Here is a 15,571-nt window from a genome sequence, read left to right as displayed (position 1 = left end):
AGAGAAAGAACATGTGCATAAAAGAAAAAAAAAAAAAGGAGAAGAAAATAGGAAGAAAACATATGTGTATATATGCTGGAAAATATAAATAATCATGCACTGCATGAATTAAAAGTGTGATAAGAATCATGTCTAATTGGAAGAGAGTTAAATTAAGGCAACCCCTGTGGCAGGAGGTGTAGGCCATGGCCTGGCGGTCAGCCTCCGTGGCTGAGGAGGCCACCAGGCAGCGGTGACAGCGGGCGGGCCAGGATGATGTCACCCGGGTTGGTTAGGACTGATGGCCTCTCAGCTCCAAATTCACCCTTTTGCCTCCCGGGTGAAATGGATTTGGGTCCTTCGGTGTTTTTTCTCCTCCAGCCGGCACGACGCCGAGGCGGCCGGCAGGGGGCGCGGGAGAGCGCACTGCAGGAAGGAAAGGACTCGCACCGGCCGGATGTTTGACCTCCAGACCCCGCGCTGCACGCGAGGCCGCCTGCAGCCCGGGGCCTCCCCGGGTCCGTCCCCACGGGCTCCAGCTTCTGCGGGGTCGAGGCTGCAGGGGACGGAGGCAGCATCTTCCCTGGCGCCAACCCCAAAGGAGGAGTGACCCGCTGAACCCGAGTGAATCCCAGCAAGCTCCAGGGAGGAGACCTCAGTCAGTTACCTGGACACAGCATCAGGAATTCTAGTTAAGTGCCAGTGAGTAGATTTCCAGAAAGTTCTGCTGGTGCCGCCCTAACAAGCATTCTCCGACACTCTTGAGAGTTATGGTCACACCACACCCTACAGACCCTGCGGGTGAGGGGTCTTCCTGGGGGCTCCGCTTAGCCTTGAAGGTGGCAGCCGCTCCTCACGCTGTCACTCTGGTCTCGTCCCTCCTCGCCAGCCAGTTCCTGCCACCCAGCCTCCTGTTCTAGGAGTGAGTCACACCTCGAGGGCAGGAGCTCTGCAGACCGTCCTCGCTTCCCGCGCTTCCCAGCCCCCCTCAGATGTGGTGGCTCGTGACGGACTCACAGGAAGTTATTATAGTCACGGTGTGTTACAGAGAAAGGATACAGGTGAAATCCACCCAGGGCGAAGTGCGGGGGTCCAAAGGCAGATCTCTGGTTGTTCTCCCCATGTGGGAACATGGGGGGCATTGCCTCCCCGCCCGCGGGTGTGATGTGTGCACACAGTATAGCCAACCAGGCAGCTCACCACACTCCTGGTGTCCACGTTTTTATTAGCCATCAATCACACTCTGCCCCTGTAGGCAGAATTAACTTCTAGTCTCCAGCCCTTTCTGGTGGCTGGGCTGATCCTCTGTCTCCACTTCCTCCTGAGCTTGGAACAGATGTGGCACAGCCAAAGCCCCCATCCTAAATCACACTCTCAGACTGTCTGGTGGCCAAAGCTCCAGGCAGACAAAGACTCCCCTTATTTCATAGACCAAGAGATCACCTCCCAAGAGCTGAGGGTAAAGGCCAGACCTCCGTTCACTACACACCTGTTACAGTTTATAAATTTTTATACTACTTTATTAGTTGGAATATCTATAGAGAGAATCTTTGTATTAGTAATTTCCTAATTCTGAGATACAGTTTCTACAGCAAAAAAAAAAAAATCAATTATTTCTCTTTAGTTACCAGTTTTCAAGATGATGAAGTATTTTACAATTATCCTTCAAAGGGATTATTTTATTAGGATGAGCACGTGATTAATTCAGGGATTGAAACATACATGATGGTTTTAATCCTCTGTAGTTATCATTTATTGATGGTCATAATGTGTCACCCTGGTCATTTCAGCTTTGCTCCTAAGCCCTTTCGCTATGATCTGAGTCATCCTTCATGTTTCCTTGCTCTCTGTTATGACAAGATGTTCCAGGATCATCTGATACATTTCCTGCCCCACACCTGATGCAGTCATTTCTCCAGGGAGCCTGGGGTTTTTAGTGGAAAACGATTTTAGTGTGACTCGAGCCTCACCAGCGGCACATGGCAGAGGTGATGGATATTACCCTCTTAATTAGGCTGCATTATATAAGGACCCCACTTAGCAGACTGCAGAGATATTCTCTTTGCTGGCTCAGTGAAATGAGCCCTTATTTGGGTGGAACCTACATGTCCAGGACTCGTGGGCCACCTCCGGGATTTCCAGACAGCTTCTAGCTGACAGCCAGCAAAAACCTGGGGCCCTCAGTCAGACAGCCTTCGGAAAATGAATGCTGTAAATGCCTGAATGACCTTGGAAGTGGGGTCTTCCCCAGTCACGCCTACAGGTGAGAATGCAGCCCCCCCGCCCCCCAATCCCTTAACTGCAGCCTCGTGAGACCCCGAAGCAGAGGACTCAGCTAAGTCCTACCTGGGTTTCCAACCCAAAGACACGGGGGAATAATCATTGCATTTTTTTAAATTAAAAAATATATAATTTCTTAGTTTTGGATAACAGAAGTCCAAAATCAGTTTAACCGGGCCAAAAGCGAGGTGTTGGCAGGGCTGCATTCCCTCTGCAGGTTCTAGCCCAAATCCATTCCTTACCATTTCCAGCTTCCGGCGGCTACCACGCACCTTAACTTGGAGCCACAGCATTCCAACGTTTACCTCCATGGTCACGTTGCTTTCTTCTCTCTGTGTGTCAGATCTTACAAGGATCCCTCTTATAAGGATATATGTGACTGCATTTAGGGCCCACACTGATTCTCCCATAATCTGCCTAATTCAAGACCCTTAATTCAATTACATTTGCAAACCTTTGCCATATAAAGAAACATTTACAGATTGCAGGGTTTAGAAACTGATATCTTTGGGAGACATAATTCAGTCTACTACAGTTAGTGAGACCCATTTAAAGTTGGCTCATGTGTACTTTTTAAAAACTTTTTATTCAAGTTTTTTTTTTTAATTACACAGCATTCAGGTTGTCTCTCCGTGTGTGAGTTTTGGCAGGTTGTGTCTTTCAAGGAATTGGTCTATTTCAAGTAGGCTATGCCCAAATTTAATTGGTTTCTGCTCTAATTCTTATTATTTCTTGTTTTCTGCTTACTTTTTATTTAATCTGCTTTTCTTTTTCTAGTTTCCTTAGATGGAAACTTAGTTGACTAATTTTAGATCTTTCTTCTTTTCCAGCATATGCATTCAGTGCTATAAATTTCACTCTATGTACTACGTTCACTGTATCCCACAAATTTTGGTAAGCTGTATTTCCATTTTCATTTAGTTCAAAATACTTTAGTTTCTTTTGGGATTTCTTCTTTGACTCGTGTTATCTAAAAGTGTGTTGTTTAGTCCCCGTTTGTTTTGGGATTTTCCAGTTATCTTTCTGTTATTTAATTCTAGGTTAATTACACTGTGGTCTAAGATCAGACACTGTAGAATTTCTATCCTTTTAAATTTAAGGTGTGTTCAATGACCCAGAAAGTGATCTACCCATATGAGCTTGAGAAGAATGTACACTTTAAGGGCTGTAAGTCTTCTTGGAAAATCGACTCTTTTATTAATTAATGCCCTTCTTTACCCCATCTTTTTTTTTTTTTTCCCCAATATTTATTTATTTGGCTGCGCCTGGTCTTAGTTGCGGCCTTCGGGATCTTAATTGTGGCATGTGGGATCTAGTCCCCTGACCAGGGATTGAACCCCGGCCCCCACTGGGAGCACGGAGTCTTTTTTTTTTTTTTTTTAACATCTTTATTGGAGTATAATTGCTTTACAATGATGTGTTAGTTTCTGCTTTATAACAAAGTGAATCAGCTATACACACACATATATCCTCATATCTCCTCCCTCTTGCGTCTCCCTCCCACCCTCCCTATCCCACCCCTCTAGGTGGTCACAAAGCACCGAGCTGATCTCCCTGTGCTTTGCGGCTTCTTCCCACTAGCTATCTATTTTACATTTGGTAGTATATATAAGTCCATGCCACTCTCTTGCTTCGTCCTAGCTTACCCTTCCCACTCCCCTTGTCCTCAAGTCCGTTCTCTACGTCTGGGAGCACGGAGTCTTAACCACTGGACCACCAGGGAAGTCCCTACCCCTGTCTTTTGCCTTTTGGTATGCCTTATATGTCTTGATTGCCAGACATAATATGCTGGGTGAAAGGAACTGCTGTGATTAGGCCCTTCGTAATGAGGTGGGGAGAGAGGGGAAGCCATCCAAAGCCCTATGACTGGGTCTTGGTCTTAGGGAGCCTGTGAACTTCACAAGCGTTTCTCTGTTGTTTATTTCTTCACCATTTCCCGGGAGAGGATGGCCAGGGTGGGGGTGAGTTGGATATTTGCCTTCTCTCAGGTGAGAGGCCAGAGGGGGCTGAAGCTGGGTGTTTCCCTTCCCCCAGGTCAGGTTAGGCTCTGGTTACATAGTTTCTCCTGAGGGCAGGTTGTTGAAAAGAACGGTGTGCTCTGGCTTCAAAACGGTTCCCTTTTCCTGCCCACTGCAGGAAGCAAGAAGGGATTTTTCCTGATATTTACTGTAAGAACCTGGTCAAGCTCCTGGATGTAAAACTCACAGAACTGTACCCGCCCCCGCTCCCCGACTGGGTCCTCTTCAGCTTTTTAACTCTCAAAATTATCCGCACTGAGGGACTTCCCTGGTGGTCCAGTGGTTAAGAAGCCGCCTTCCAACACAGGGGACACAGGTTCTTTCGGGGAACTAAGATCCCACATGCCGCCGGGCAACTAAGCCCGCGCGCCACAACTAGAGAGTCCATGCAGCCAAAAATTAAAATAAATAAATATTAAAAAAAAATTATCCACACTGAGCCTCCAGCCACTCTTCAGGTTTTCCGACCATAGCACTGGTTCGCATGGGCAGTTCCACTCCCGGTCTTGCTCTGGCCAACCAGGACTCCCTGTGTTGGACGGTCTGTTCCTCCACTCCTGAGGGATGTGGTTTGCCTTGTGTCCTCAACTCACTTATCCTGGAAGAGTTGTCGATTTTTCAGTCTATTTAGCTTTTCATTTGTTTTTAGGACAAAGTGGCAACTTCCAAGTGCCTTAGATGTGGAATCAGAAATTGAACGCTGACATTCTTCCTTGTAGTTTTGATTTACAGTGCTCTAGTGATTAGTGATATTGAGCAGCCTATCATGTGCTATTGGCAACTTGTATATCTTCTTTGGAGAAACGTCTATTTATGTCCTTTGCCCATTTATAATTGGGTTGTTTTTTGCTACTGAGTTTCAGGAGTTCTCTATATATTCTGGATATTAATCCCTCACAGATACATGATTTGCAAATATTTTCTCTCTTTCTGTGGGTTGCCTTTTTACTCTGTTGATAGTGTCTTGTGATGCCCCCCAAATTTAATTTTCATGAAGTCCAATTTGCTTTATCTTTTGTTACCTGTGTCTTTGGTGTCATATCCAAAAAATGATTGCCAAATCAATATTGTGAAGCTTTTACACAATGTTTTTTTCTAAGAATTTTAGCTCCTACATTTAGGTCTTTGATCCATTTTGAGCTAATTTTCTATGTGTTGTCGGGTAAGGGTCTAGCTTCATTTTTCTGCATGTGAATATCTGGTTTTCCCAGCACCTTTTATTGTAAACACTCTTCTTTTGTCATTGAATGGTCTTGGCACCCTTGTCAAAAATCATTGACAATGTATGCCTGAGTTTATTTCTGGATTCTGTTGCATTGTTCTATATGTCTAACTTTGTGCCAGAGTCACACTGTTTTTTGCTTTTTTAATTGAAGTATGTTGATTTACAATGTTTTGTTAATTACTCTGTACAGCAAGGTGATTCAGTTATACATATATATATATATTTTTTTAAATATTCTTTTCCATTATGGTTTATCACAGGATATTGAATATAGTTCTCTGTGCTATACAGTAGGACCTTGTTGTTTATCCATTCTATATATAAAAGCTTACATCTGTTAACACCAACCTCCCACTCTATCCCTCCCTCAACCCCCTCCCCCTTGGCAACCACCAGTCTGTTCTCTATGTCTGTGATTCTATTTCTGTTTCATAGATAGGTTCATTTGTGTCATTTCTAAAAAATTTTTTATTTTATTTATTTTTGGCTGTGTTGGGTCTTAGTTGCAGCACGTGGGATCTTCGTTGAGGCATGCAAGATCTTTCATTGCTGCGTGCAGGCTTTCTCTAGTTGCGGAGAGTGGGGGTTACTCTTCATTGTGGTGCACGGGCTTCTCATTGCGGTGGTTTCTCTTGCTGCGGAGCACGGGCCCTAGGCAAGCAGGCCTCAGTAGTTGTGGCTCTTGGGCTCTAGAGCACAGGCTCAGTAGTTGTGGAGCACGGGCTTAGTTGCTCCGCAGCATGTGGGATCTTCCCGGACCAGGGCTCGAACCCGTGTCCCCTGCATTGGCAGGTGGGTTCTTAACCACTGCGCCACGAGGGAAGTCTGATTACTGAACTTTTACAGTAAATTTTGAAGTCAGGAAGTGTCAGTCATCCAGCTTTCTTTTTTTCCAAGATTGTCTTGACACTTTGGAGTCCCTTGAGACTCCGTATGAATTTCAGAATGGATTTTTCTATTTCTGTAAAAATGTCTCTGAGATTTTGATAAGGATTGCATTAAATCTACAGATTGCTTTGGGTAATACTGACATCTTAACAATATTAAGTCTTCCAATCCGTGACCATAGGATGTCTACTTATTTATGTCTTTTTAAATTTACTTCAGCAATGTTTCGTAGTTTTCATTGCATAAGTCTTTCATCTACTTGGTTATGTTAGTTAGGTATTTTATTCTTTTTGATGCTACTGTAAACGGAATTATTTTTTTGTTGTTTTTGTTTTGGCTGCAACGTGCCGCTGCGGAATCTTAGTTCCCTGACCCAGGATTGAACCCGGGCGACCGCAGTGAAAGCGTCAAGTCCTAACCACTGGACCACCAGGGAACTCCCTGGAATTGTTTTCTTAATATCCTTTTCAGGTTGTTCACTGTTAGTGTACAGAAATGCAACTGATTTTTGGGTTTTGAGTTCGTATTCTGTTACTCTGCTGAATTCATTTATTAGTTTTTAAAAATTATTTATTTTTGGCTGCATTGGGTCTTAGTTGCGGCACATGGGATCTTCGTTGAGGCATGCGGGATCTTTTGTTGCCGCATGCAGGCTCTTCATTGCGGGGCACAGGCTTCTCTCTAGTTGTGGCCTGCAGGCTCCAAGGCACATGGGCTCTGTAGTTTGTGGCACACAGGCTCTCTAGTTGAGGCGCGCCAGCTCAGTAGTTGTGGCATGCAGGCTTAGTTGCCCCTCGGCATGTGGGATCTTAGTTCCCTGACCAGGGGTGGAACCCACGATCCGTGCTTTGTAAGGTGGATCCTTTACCAATGGACCACCAGGCAAGTCCCCATTTGTTAGTTCTAAAAGCTTTTCTGTGGAGTCTTTAGGGTTTTGTGTATGTAAGATTATATGATCTGCAAAGAGAGATCATTTTACTTCTTCCTTTTCAATTTGGATATCTTTCCTTTCTTTTTCTTACCTAATTGCTCTGGTTAGAACTTCCAGTACTATGTTTAATAGTAGTGGTGAAAGTGGCATGCTTGCCTTGTTCCCGTTCCTAGAGGAAAAGCTTTCAGTCTTTTACCATCGAGAATGTTAGCTGAGGTTTTTCATACATGACTTTTATTCTGTGGTGGTAGTTTCCTTCTCTTCCTAGTTAGTTGAGTGGTTTTATCATGAAGGGTGTTTCTGCATTTTCTGAGTCAAGATGGTCTTGTGGTACAGTAAGTACCACAGGACTTAGATTACACGGGACTCTCATCAATCCATTCACAGTGCTTTTGTCTTCGTTGATCTGTGTCTGTCACTCAGTAAACCTGTGCCTTTACTATTCTCCAGAAGAAATAATCAAAGGGGGCTCAATCTGTTTTTAAAAAAGAAGGAAAATCACGTTAGCCGTATTTCCAGATATCATGGTCATACGGTATTTCACCAACTTCTATTAAAACCAACAGCGTCGGCTGCAGTCCCACCAACGGCCGCCAGGGCGGCCTCACCGCTCGCCTCCTACGCGAGCCGGGAGCGGCATCCGGGATGGGCCCCGTCGCGCCGGCCGGGGCCAGGTGCAGAGCCGGCAGAGGGCGCCGTCCCCGCGGCCGGGCGGCGGGGCTCAGCCCAGGCTTCCCGGGACGAGTCGGAGTTGCCCCCAGTTCCCCCCGCGGCCCCGACAAGATGGAGGACGTCGTCTCCTCCCGCAGCCATGACGGGAGCGAGGGACGCCTCCCCACCGGGCTGAGGCGAGGGAGAGCGCTTCCAGTTTTCGGAGCGCGCGGGTTCCCCCGCCGCCGGCCTCTGGGCCCCCGGCTCCCACCCCAGTCGCCGCAGCCCCTGCCCGCTCGGCCCTCACGGGGCTCCCAGACACTGGACAGGGAGGGCGTGGGGGACATCAAGGCCGCGGCGATCCTCGGGCGGCGTCGCTCGCAGCCGCTGCGGGGGCAGGCGGCCCGGCTCAGGCCCTCGGGCCGCCCGTGGCCAAGCCGAGGGGGGTGCGGCGGGCACGCGAGTCTGCGACCTGACTCTCACGGGCCGGGCCGGAGTGGGGCCGGGGAAGGAGGAGGTGGGGGTGGAATAGAGGTGCGGGGGTGTGGCCTGCGCCTGATGGACAGGGCGTCGGACCACCCCCTCGAGGGGGGGGTCCTGGAGGCAGGTGGGCGCAGCCAATGTGCGGGCCCGAGCCGCCCGGCCCGCCCTCTCCTGCCCCCAGGGAGGGCGTGGGGGCGGGGCCTGCCGGGCCGCGCCGCGACGCCGGGGCCGCAGCGTCCGCCTCCTCAACCGTGCTGAAGCCGGGACTGGACGGAGCGGAGTTGCGGTTGTTGCCCAAGGGGGGGGAGGGCTGGGGGCGGGGAGGTTCGTTCCGCGGAGCCGCAGCCAGAAGCGGGTGAGGCTTGTCCCCGCCGAGTCTCCAGCCCAGGACCGCCGACAGTGGGGGTGGCCGGGAGCGGCTCAGCCTCCGGAGGCGGAGGCGGAGGCGGAGGCGGAGGCCCAGGCCCTGGGAGGCGGAGATGGGTGAGGGCGGCCCCCGGAGCCTCCCACCGACCCGGGACAAGCGCCCCGCGGCGCGGCCGCCGTCGCCGCTACCGCGTCGGGGCCTCGGGCTGCCGGCGGCTCCGCTGATGTCCCAGGCGCCTTGGCGGGCGGCCCGCGGGCTGCGGGAGTGCGGGCGCGGCCGCGAGGGCCGGGTGAGGCGGCCGCCGGCGGCGGCGGCGGCGGCGGGGGTCGCTAGGGGCCGCCCGCGGCGGGGGCCGGCGGCAGGGGGGAGGGGCGCCTCCGTGGGCGCTCGAGGCCGCGCTCGCACCGTCCCGGCGGCGGCGACGGCGCGAGGTCCCCAAGTTTGGCGGTGAGGGCGCGGGCCGCCCGCGCCGGTCCCCTCCTCTGCCGCCGGGGCCGCGGCGCGCCGCGTCTTCTCGTCACAGTTTATCTGGGCGAGTTTCTAATGGCGGACGCGGAGCGGGCAGGTCTCGGGCTTCGGGCCAGTGCGGGGGTTTCCGCCCCGCGGCGACGCGAGCTGCCCGCGAGTGGGTCCCGGCGCGACGGGGACGGCGGAGGGTGGGCAGAATCGGGGGATAGGATTCCCCGCTGGCGTCCAGGCTGCGCTCGCCCTCCGCCTCCCTCCTGTTGTTCGTAGGGACCGTGTAGTCTCGTGTGGTCGTGGCGGGGCCTTGCTGTTTGTACCTGGCGTCTCGGCGGCATTACGGTGGGGGAGGGGGGGAGAGCGCGGAGACGCCTTGACCTCTTGTCCCTTTGCTCCGTCTCGCTGGTGGTTATGAGCCGGTGCTACGTCCAGCTCGGCTAGGACTAAATCATTTGTCGCTCTTCATTCTAGGACCAGGAATCGCCTTCAGGCCAGTCTGGTGGACGTGTGTCCGAAGCTGAGGAGGACCGCGTCGCCACCGTGAGTAGTTGTCCCCGCGTTTCTGTCGAGTACCGTGAGCGCCGTGCCAGGGTGCGCCTCCGTGGCGCTTGCCTTTCTCTTACCTTGCAGGCGAAGAGCGGGTTTCTGGGGCGGGCCCTGTCGCCAGAGCCAGGCCAGGGTGATCCCTGGGAACGCGCTGGGAGCGGGCGCTGACATTTTACACCGCTGGTATTCTCCAGGGTTCTAAAACAAGAGTTAAAGGTAGCTCCGTTTTCAATCTTTCTGGTTAGCTTTTTTTTTTTTTTTTTGGCTTATGGATAGAAATAATTTTTTTCTTCATCGCTGGATTAAGAAAAATTAGTGAATGTGCTGTTGTCAGGTCGATGGAGGCGATACTTCTGTGTGCGTTTGTCGTCTCTTTGAGGAAGATTTGTGTTTACGCACCCTGACAGCCCTCTAGCCAGGGTCACGTCAGGAGATAGTCTTTCAAAAAAAAAAAAAGAGGAGATAATCTAGTTCTCACCCTAGCCGTGATTCTGAGACTGACCACGGAATTGGTAGTGACAGCCTCCATTATGAAGTTAATGTGTTGTTTTCTTGTTACTGAGAAGTAACCTATGTGCTGTTCACTTTGGTACAATAAAATGTCTAGTGCTCTGTTAGCTGTTCAGTTAATGGCTTTAACACCAATCCTTGCCTGAATCAATAATTTTATTAAGAGTCTGAAAATGATGATTTTTTTTTTTTTTCTAAATCTTATTCTCCATGTATTATCTGGGATTCTGTATAGTGTTAGGTCCTGCCTGTTTTGCCCTTTCGGATCAGTTTTCCACTGGTCATCAAAAAGAAACCTATGATTAGTGCATCTCTCATAGTAGTGTTCCTGCCTTCCCTCTGCCCTTGTAAATCCTTGACAAACTTGGCTTTGCACGTAGGCTGTTACGCGTCACAGCACACTTCATTAGTTAGACAGCTTTTAGGAATGGATATTGTTTCAACTGGGTCATGTTCATAGGATATCTGAAGTGGTGATATTTCACGTTACTTGATAGTTTTGTGAGATGAAGGGATGTGGGTAGGATGCTAGAGCTATGAGGGACCTTCATAGGGAAAGGGAACTAGCGGGGACTAAAAGACTGGCAGGAGATCAAGTCACTGACTCAGGTGTTACCACTTAGAAAAGCCATTTTTCTCAGCAGCGTGTTCCTAGCATGGTTGAACGCAGTGTGCAAAGGGCTAGGTTTAGTGCCAGCCAAATTGGGGTTTACATCTCTGCTCTCTTATTACTTTGGCAAGTGCAAACTAAATAAGAGTCAATAAATGCACATCTTATTCAATTAAATACATTTTTATTATGCACATTTTATAAGTGAGTAAATTGTGTCTGTCTTCCCGATTGCTATGAAAATTGTAAATCGCCTAGCCCATAAGTTATGTGGGACACACACACACACACACACACACACACACACACATTGTTAATGGTGGCTGCAATTCTTATCTTTGTTTTGTTTCCTGATATTTCTTCCGCTTTATCTTTCAACCCTTTTACTGAGCTTTCCATTTCTGCTAAGCTTTTCATTTCCAAAAGCTCTTTTTTATACTAGACATATTAGTTTTATATGGTCTTTTGCTTGTCATGTATCTATCTAGAGTACTGATAGTTTGTGGGTTTTCATTCTCTGTTTTCTTTTTCCTGCATTTTTCTCTTTCCTTTGTTTTTTGTTTTTTTTTTTCTCTTTTAACAACTATTTTTCTTATGAGAAGCTTTTTCCAGATAGTTCATAATTCTTGACAGGTCTACTCATGATTAAGAATTGGGAAATGGAGAATAGATTGGAAGAGTGAATGGAACTTTCAGCTTGGAGCTTCACTGTAGGATGGTTCTTTTTTGGCCAATTGATGGAGAATCTCTAAAGTCGTTATTTTTAGGTCTTTCCTTTTTTTGGGTTCCTAATTCCACAGAAAGGAGTGTTTCGGAGAAAGAGGTTTTCCAGGGAATAGTCTGCTGCTTGGAAGATAGAAGTCTGGATGCCAGCTCTCTGGAAATCAAGGGAGAGAGAGGGGCATTTCATATGCATGCTATTGAAGCATTCACCAGTGCCTGGTGAACCTGAGACAAAGACCTTATGTTCTCTCCTCTCCAAAGAATAAAAGTCTAGAGCTTGGGCCAGGGTGGGGAAAGACATCACCAAAATGGAGGGAGGGAGGGAAGGGTTTTGGGGTTTCACATCCTCCTGTTTTAGCCACCTGCTCCCTTACAGGCTTTGAGCCTCGTGAAGATTCTGCAGCGTAAGTCAGGATGTTTCTCAGCCTTTTCCATCAGGATTTTAGAGGTTGGCTGTCTCAGGCAGAGTTGGTTAACAGCTTATCCACCTGCTCTTTAGCTTATCAAATTTTGTTCCTTTTGTTTCTTCTCTTTGTTTTTCCTTTCCTTGTCAGTAGGAACTTTACTGTTGTTATGGGGGTTTTAGAAGTGATTGAAGTTAGTTGTGTGTGATCAGTCTACAGTCTTAATCCCTACCAGACTATTGATTTCTAGATAGTAGTTTTGTACTTAGACACTTAAGTAATTCTCTTGCTGTTTGTCATAACTGTTCATTTGATTTTTCTTTTTTCCTGTTTCATTACATTTGTGAGTAAAACCTCCAGAATCATCATACACCTTTATTTTGTTTCTGATTTTAAATGAGAATGCTTGTAGTATATCTCACTATCATGAAGCTGGCTTTGGAATTGATGTTATTTTTATGTAAATATAAAAATATTTTAATATTAAGAAAGAGCTGTTCTGTGACAGTGTAAGTCCAGAGGTGCCGTAGAACGTGTCCTAGAACTCATTAGTGTTCAACAAGTTTTTATAGCATACATCCTTTATCTTTTATAGAGTCGCAAAAATATAGGTGTGCTTATAGGTGGCCAAAAAATGAACATTTGAAGCAATAATTAAATAATTAAAAATATTTTCTTGGTGATTTTAACATTTGAAGACTCATGAGCAGGTTAGTTTACCGTTCTCATCACGTACTAATCTTGTCATATTAATATCTCACCATTTCTATTTTAGCAGCTGTTTTTTTAACTGATTCGTTTTAATATGTAAGTTTTACTTAATTGTACACAAACATAATTGAATATTGAATGGCTACTAAATTATTCAATTGGTTTTTTTTTAATAGAAGGTGATCTCAGGAAAATTCATGATACTCAGTTATAACTTAAGAATTCAGCAGAAATTTTTGCAACTTTAAAAAACCGTATTTAAAAAACTAACACTGAACTGCACACTTAAAAATGATTAAAATGGCATTTTATGTTGTATATATTTTACCATAATTTTTGAAAAAAAAGATAATTGTAGCAACCTTTAGGAAATAAAAACTGCTATGAGTTGTTACTAAAAGTAAACACAATAGGGCAAACTGCCCTTATTTGTGTCTTTGTTTTAGTGTTAACTCTTGTCTTTACCCGTAATTAAATACCTTCTTAACTTTGCAGGGTTGTTACCCACAACCTAGAGATAGTTTGCGTTTAAGAGTCTTGCTCGGGTTTCAGCCTAACTTTCTGTTCTTAGGACAATTTTTTTTTTTTTTTTTTTTTTGGCTGCGCTGCAAGGCTTGTGGGATCTCAGTTTCCCGACCAGGGATTGAACCCTGGGCCACAGCAATGAAAGCCTGGAATCCTAACCACTAGGCCACCAGGGAACGCCCATTAGATTCTGCACTTCTCTGTGTGGATTTTCCTTTGATTTTATATTAATTTTCATTGCATCAAACTGAAGATCAATTAAACATTAAATAGTTGTAGATGAATAAGATACCACAGGAAGACTAGGTAAATATTTAAGATTAACTAGGCACTTGTTGAAATCCTAAGGTGTAGGCAAAGTATTTGCCTGAATACCCTCTCAATGGAGAGGAATTTAACATTTTTTGCACTCTGTAATATGTACAGGCAGAGAGAGACTAGGGACTTGCAAGTTAACTTATCGCAGTTAAAACCTCAGAGTCCTTTTTATCCCCATTGGCAGTTTATAGTTTAGAAAAGTAAAACTTAATGAAGTGAGGTAATTTGCTCAGTGTCTTAGCTAAACTCTAACTTTTTCTCTTTTTAGATAATATTATAGAAATGGTTAAAACTTTTTTGTAGTCTTATGTTTATGGAATTAAGAAAGTGATGGTTAAATTGTATACACAATGACTTTTAATAGTGGTTAGGGTTAGGTTTTAATTTTTTTACAATCTGGAATTTGAAAATAGGTGAATACTTAATCTTTTGTCAGAAATAGATGACTACAATGAGCTGAGCATAAAGAATGCTCTTTCTGTTACTTTCTTTGGGAAGATTAAGATAGGACCTAACAGCCACCAGAGGGTACTGTGGAGTGAGCTATAGCTCTTTTCCAAAAATTGTTCTTTTCTGTTCTAGGTTTATTCAAATACAGAAAGGACTGAGAGAATTCGTATATAACAGCTCTTATATTTCATAATTCAGTTTAGGCTGAATTATTGCCTCTTTTCTCTGAAAATCAACCACATAATAAGCTTACTGGATGAGTGTTAACCATGATCCTAATTTTTGTATTTCCTTTATAACCCTTTTAAACTGGTTCCTTAGATTTGTTATTTCTTTATCTTTGAACTAGAGTTATTTGAATGTTGATTTTGTTTTAATGAATTCACTCATCTTAATAAAACAAGTAATTTTTTAAAAAATTGTATACAGTAATTGCATATAATGTAGTGGCTATGAAATAGATTATAGAGTCAGATTTCTTGGATTTGAGTCCTGACTCTACCCTTTCCAGCAGTGGAGACTTGAGCGGGCCAGGCGGATTACTTAATCTTCTTATCTTCTGAGTCTTAGTTTCCTGATGGATAAAATGGGAAAAAGAATAGTTCCTGCCTCACCTTTATAAGCATTTACTGAATTGCTATATTTAACGCCATAGTACCTATTAAGAATAAACATTACCGATTGTATGACTGTAAGTACTATCACTTAAAATTAGTTGGGAAAATTTTAGAATAGAATGTTACTTAGCATATTTCAATATGAGATGTTTAAAATTGAATGATGACTGCTGTATGAGTGACTTTTCTTTATTATTCAACACCCATACAGATCCTACCTCCTTCACTGTCTTGAGCCTCTAAGAAAATTGAAGCCAGCATGTGTAAACTTACCTCAGCTTTCCATCTATTATTTCTACATACTTATATACGTTCTAATTACAACTGGACAAAACCTTGAACAGCATGGGTTTGGACTGCACGGATCCACTTATACATAGATTTTTTTCAGTAAATACTATAGTACTGCACAATCCAGGGTTGGTTGAATCTGCGGATATGGAACCTTGGATTCGGAGGGCTAACTGTGGGACTTGAGCATCCATGGATATCCTGGGACCAGTCCCCTCGTGGATACCAAGGGACAGCCATACACTTACCTTTTCCCCTCTCACTTTTGAGATAAAGGTGACTTTTGTTCATGATCAGTTTCACTACCAGCTATGCACGCATCCTCCTCCTCCTCTTCTCTCATCTGCTTTCAGAGCTGTGCTTCATTGGTCGGTCACCTCTCCAGATTCTTCCAACTATGTCTCTGCTGGATCCTTTTCGTTTGTCATTCTCTAGTGCATAGTAGGTACACAGAGGTGTTTGCTGAATAAAACACAAAGTGGCTAAGAATTTGGAGCCTAAGAATTTGGAGCCCTGAGTTTTGAGTCCTATTTGGCCTTACCCAGATTCGTTTCCTGATCTGTAAAATGAATTAAATTATAT

At 45.7% G+C, this 15,571-nt stretch overlaps 1 protein-coding gene and 1 long non-coding RNA gene across 16 annotated transcripts in view; one reads left to right on the top strand and one right to left on the bottom strand.

Annotated features, from left to right (window-relative positions):
* The window catches only part of LOC309615421, a 137,233-nt gene that overhangs the window by 30,196 nt on the left and 91,466 nt on the right, over positions 1 to 15,571 (bottom strand). The window lies entirely within an intron of this gene.
* LOC309615394 (zinc finger MYM-type protein 5-like) overlaps positions 8,578 to 15,571 on the top strand; it is a 37,962-nt gene continuing 30,968 nt past the window's right edge. For 14 of the 15 annotated variants that reach the window (XM_082364941.1, XM_082364933.1, XM_082364936.1 and 11 more), the window contains exons 1-2: positions 8,578 to 8,810; positions 9,756 to 9,824. In XM_082364941.1, coding sequence (XP_082221067.1) covers positions 8,593 to 8,810; positions 9,756 to 9,824 — 287 coding nt within the window. In that variant the 5' untranslated portion in view covers positions 8,578 to 8,592. The remainder of the gene's footprint in view (positions 8,811 to 9,755; positions 9,825 to 15,571) is intronic. The other variant, XM_082364940.1, reaches the window with a different exon arrangement.

The sequence above is a fragment of the Balaenoptera borealis genome (assembly GCF_965194805.1).
Source record: "Balaenoptera borealis genome assembly, chromosome: 18".
Taxonomy (NCBI): Eukaryota; Metazoa; Chordata; class Mammalia; order Artiodactyla; family Balaenopteridae; genus Balaenoptera; species Balaenoptera borealis.
The sequence above is the reverse complement of the archived record's forward strand: the minus strand, read 5'-3'. Positions and strand labels throughout refer to the sequence as shown.